This window comes from Apteryx mantelli, chromosome 20 (genome assembly GCF_036417845.1).
Source record: "Apteryx mantelli isolate bAptMan1 chromosome 20, bAptMan1.hap1, whole genome shotgun sequence".
Lineage (NCBI taxonomy): Eukaryota > Metazoa > Chordata > Aves > Apterygiformes > Apterygidae > Apteryx > Apteryx mantelli.
The window spans coordinates 5,369,151-5,373,072 of record NC_089997.1 but is presented as its reverse complement, the minus strand read 5'-3'; the positions used below and the strand labels follow the sequence as shown (position 1 = coordinate 5,373,072).

The 3,922-nt window shown below is 60.8% G+C and overlaps 1 protein-coding gene across 1 annotated transcript; it reads left to right on the top strand.

Moving 5' to 3' along the window:
- Positions 1–807: 807 nt before the first annotated feature.
- On the top strand, positions 808–3,018 carry LOC136993764 (scavenger receptor cysteine-rich type 1 protein M130-like; the record flags this gene model as incomplete). Its single annotated transcript, XM_067308710.1, has 3 exons — positions 808–1,108; positions 1,544–1,863; positions 2,707–3,018. Coding segments are annotated over 3 exons (933 nt in total), but the record flags the coding sequence as incomplete, so codon positions are not given.
- Positions 3,019–3,922: the final 904 nt, after the last annotated feature.

Genomic DNA, 3,922 nt, shown 5'->3' with positions numbered 1-3,922 from the left:
GGTCAGTCCCAGCATGGAGATGGAGCAAGGCTTGAGCTCATCCTGTCCATCACCCAGGTCGTTGCACAGGCCAGTGCTTCCTCCTGCTGAAGCTGCTCCACATTCATCATTAAGGATATATCTGGTGGCTCTGGGATTTGCCCTCACCTCCCATGCTTGCCCATCCCTGTCCCTTCCTGAGAAATGACATTTGTAGTCAGCAAGGTTTAGTGACTGGAGGAAAAAAGAAAAAAAAAACATGGAAAACTTCCATCCTCAAGTTCCTCACTGTGAGCCGGCTACAGATGGGTAAGCCCCCGAGTGTCCCAAGGCATCAGAAATGGGAGACACATGGCAGGGTGCAGGGCTCCCCGGTGTCACAGAGGGTCCAGGGTATTTTGCCTGTCTCCGAACAGAACCCTCTGAATCCCTGTGGCTGGTGGGCGGAGGGAGCCGCTGTGACGGGCGAGTGGAGATGCTGCTGCACGGGACGTGGGTCAGAGTCCTGGATGACCAGTGGGATGTGAACGATGCCAGCGTGGTGTGCCGGCAGCTCCAGTGCGGAGAGGCAGAGCGAGCCTACAACCCGCCAAAGTCTGAGCGAGGGACGGGCCCCGTGGGGCTGAGAAGGGTCCGGTGTGCAGGGAAGGAGACTCGCCTGACCCTCTGCAACACCTCCCTGCCTGAGGCAGTGCCGGAAGGAATTGCGGAGGATGTGGGAGTGGTTTGCTCAGGTGAGTCGCTGACAGTCCCCAACACACTGTGCTCCCCAGGGCCGGGAGCCGCTGACAGCTGGGGTTTCTCCCGGCTACAGGGAGCCGGCGGGTCCGGCTGGTGAACGGGGCAGGGCGCTGTGCCGGGAGAGTGGAGATCTACTACGAGGGCACCTGGGGGACCGTCTGTGATGACTCCTGGGACCTGTCCGATGCCACCGTTGCTTGCTGCCAGCTGGGCTGTGGGGTGGCCATGGAGGCGCCCGGCTCTGCTCGTTACGGGGAAGGCTCCGGGCAGATCTGGCTGTACGAGGTGAACTGCTCCGGGGGTGAAGCTGCTCTCTGGGACTGCCCTGCCAGGGCCTGGGGGCAGCACGACTGCAGGCACAAAGAGGACGCAGGAGTCGTCTGCTCAGGTCTGTGTGGGGAGCAGTGGTGGGAGCCTGGTGCCCAGGAAGGTAGGGATGCAGGGAGAGCAGGGCATGGCCGAGCCTGTCCCTGGCTGCCCTGAGCCCCCTTCCTGCCCCCATCCTGGGGACATCCGTGCACAGTCCTCACTGGACCTAGTCAGGGTTATAGGGAGAGCACAGACGTGCCCAGGGCTAAGAGGGGAGGGTAGTGCTGCACGTTGGGGACTTCTCCCTGCTCCCTTGGTGAAACAGTGACTTGCTGGCAGTGCCCTCTGCCTGTCTGAGCCCTGGGGTGTCCAGAAGAGTTCCTGCTCCTTGCAGTAAGCCTTCCTGCCCATGGATGCCATAGAATAACCTGGGGGATTTTCAGGGATGCTTCAGGTTTCCTTCTCCTCAGCCCAGGACCAGCTCGTTCCCCCCACTTTGTGCCTTTCCTTCCAGAGTTCACGGCCCTGAGGCTGGAGAACAGCAACGGCTGCTCTGGGCGCCTGCAGGTTTTCTACAATGGGACGTGGGGGAGTGTTTGCTCCAACTCAATGACTCCTGACACCATGTCCCTGGTGTGCAAAGAGCTGGGCTGTGGAGATGAAGGGTTCCTTGAAACAGACCTGCCGTATGGCAAGGTATCTGGCTCCACATGGCTGGATCGTGTTGAGTGTGGGAAGATGAACAGCTCCTTTTGGCAGTGCCCCTCTGCTCCCTGGAAGCAGCAGTCGTGTGATTACCAACAAGACGAGACTCGCATCATCTGCAGTGGTAAGGCTGGAGCCACCTGGTCACAAAGGCTCACAGCAGGTCCTGCTCCCTGTTCAGCAAGGTGCAATGCAGAGAAAGAGCTTGGAGTGGCTTTTACGTTCCATTTCAGACCGCTGTGCTGTCAGTGACACAAACAAGACTTCATCTCTCAGAGTGACACGTGTCCATCAGCAATAGCTGTCCTGAGTTCCCTGCATAGCCCAAGGAGGAGCAGAGGCACCTCCAGGCAGGGTCTCCTCCAGCTCCCCTTGGACACCTCTTGGAGGTGCCTGTTGCTCTCTGTTGCCCATAGAGAGGGCCCAGGCAACCACCTTTTAGCTTGGGAAGTCCATGCAGAGCATCGTGCTCATGGCTGTGTTTTGCTGAGGGAACGGGAAGGGGGAGAGTGAAACCAGTCCTGGTGGCTGAGGGTTATGTAGGAAACAGGCAGTGTGCAGGGCACTGCTGGCAGCAGAGCTCAGAGAAGCCTCCCCTCTGGGAACATCCTTCTGCTCCTCTGCTAACCAGGGAGCCTTTGGGGGTGAGCAGGCAGGGGTAAGCCTTCAGTGCTGTGCTGTTCTACCCTGAATTACCAGGGATCCAGCTGTGTCCATGAGCAAGGAGGCACTGGGAGGTTCAAGCACAGGTCAGTCCTGCTCCTGTCCACGATTCCCATGAAGCAGCCCCTTCACCGCAGCATTTCCTTCTGCAGGGAGACGACCAGAAGCCACTCCAGCCCCGGTGGCCGAATGCCCCAACTCTACGAGCTGCACAGGTAGCTGCTCCTCCATGTGCCCTTCTTGCTTGGCCAGGCTCTCCCAGCTGCCCCAGTGACATGGGGGGTTCTGCGTTTTCCAGAGATGGAGAAGATTCGTGCTGTGGGAGGAGAGGACGGGTGCTCAGGCAGAGTGGAGGTTTGGCACCGCGGCTCCTGGGGGACGGTGTGCGATGACTCCTGGGACATGAAGGATGCCGAGGTCGCCTGCAGGCAGCTGGGCTGTGGCCCTGCTGTGTCTGCCCTGGGGGAGGCTGCATTTGGGAAGGGGACAGGTCCCATCTGGCTGGAGCGGGTGGAGTGCAGAGGGACGGAGCGATCTCTCTGGGACTGCTGCACCCAGCCTGGGGACAGCGGTGCCTGCCAGCACAAGGAAGATGCTGCTGTGAATTGCTCCGGTGAGTAGCAGTGCTTCATCTCCTTGTTTGAGGACATGTTTCCCCAGCTGTGTCCTCACAAGGCCCCTGAGCTCCTCAGAGCAAAGATGCCCCTGGGGAGGTCAGGTGTCTGGTGTCAGGTGGGGAGCAGCTGTTGTGGGGCTGGGTGTCCTCAGGCTTCTGCCCATGGGACTCCTGCAACCCCTGTTAGTGCATCCCCTGGTCTGCCGGTGCTGTCCTCCCCACGGCCCAGAGCAAAGGACCCTGGGCCTGTCATGGGGACCCAGAGAAGGACAGTTCAGATGGGACTTTAAGGGAATGTCCGTGCGCGCGCGCACACACACACACACACACACACACCCCTCTATCTCTCTCTCTGCTCTGCAGCTGCACCGAGGACGACAACTTCACCTCCTCGAGCAGGTAACCTCCCCTCCTCCCTGGGGCTGATCTCTCTGGGGCAGGTTGTGACCTGCAGCCCGAGGGAAGGGGCTCTGTGCTGGGGTGTGAAGCCCCAGAGAGGAAGCCCTGGGGTGGGAGCGGGTGGCATTGGGGAGGGCTGTGATTCAGCCAGCAGGGTGGGAACTGCCCTGTGACCCAACGCTGTGCCCCCACCCCCTGCTGCCATGTGTGTGGGGGCAGGGGTCAGGACTAGGATGTCCCTGGACCCCCACCTCCCCCAGGCCAGGGGCTGCCTCGTCCATGTCCCTGCCCATGCAGATCTCACCCAGGGCCGTGTGAGGGACAGCGGGAGAATCTCGGTGCCTGTCGTCATCTGCATCATCCTGGGGGCCCTGCTCTGCCTGCTGCTGGCCCTCCTGGTGGGACAAGTGCGAAGTGCCAGGGCTCAGCGCAGAGGTGGGTCCTTCCCCATCGGTCCCAGGGTGGGCGATGCCTCTTGGCAGCCCTGTGAGTGCTGTGGGGTGTCTGTGA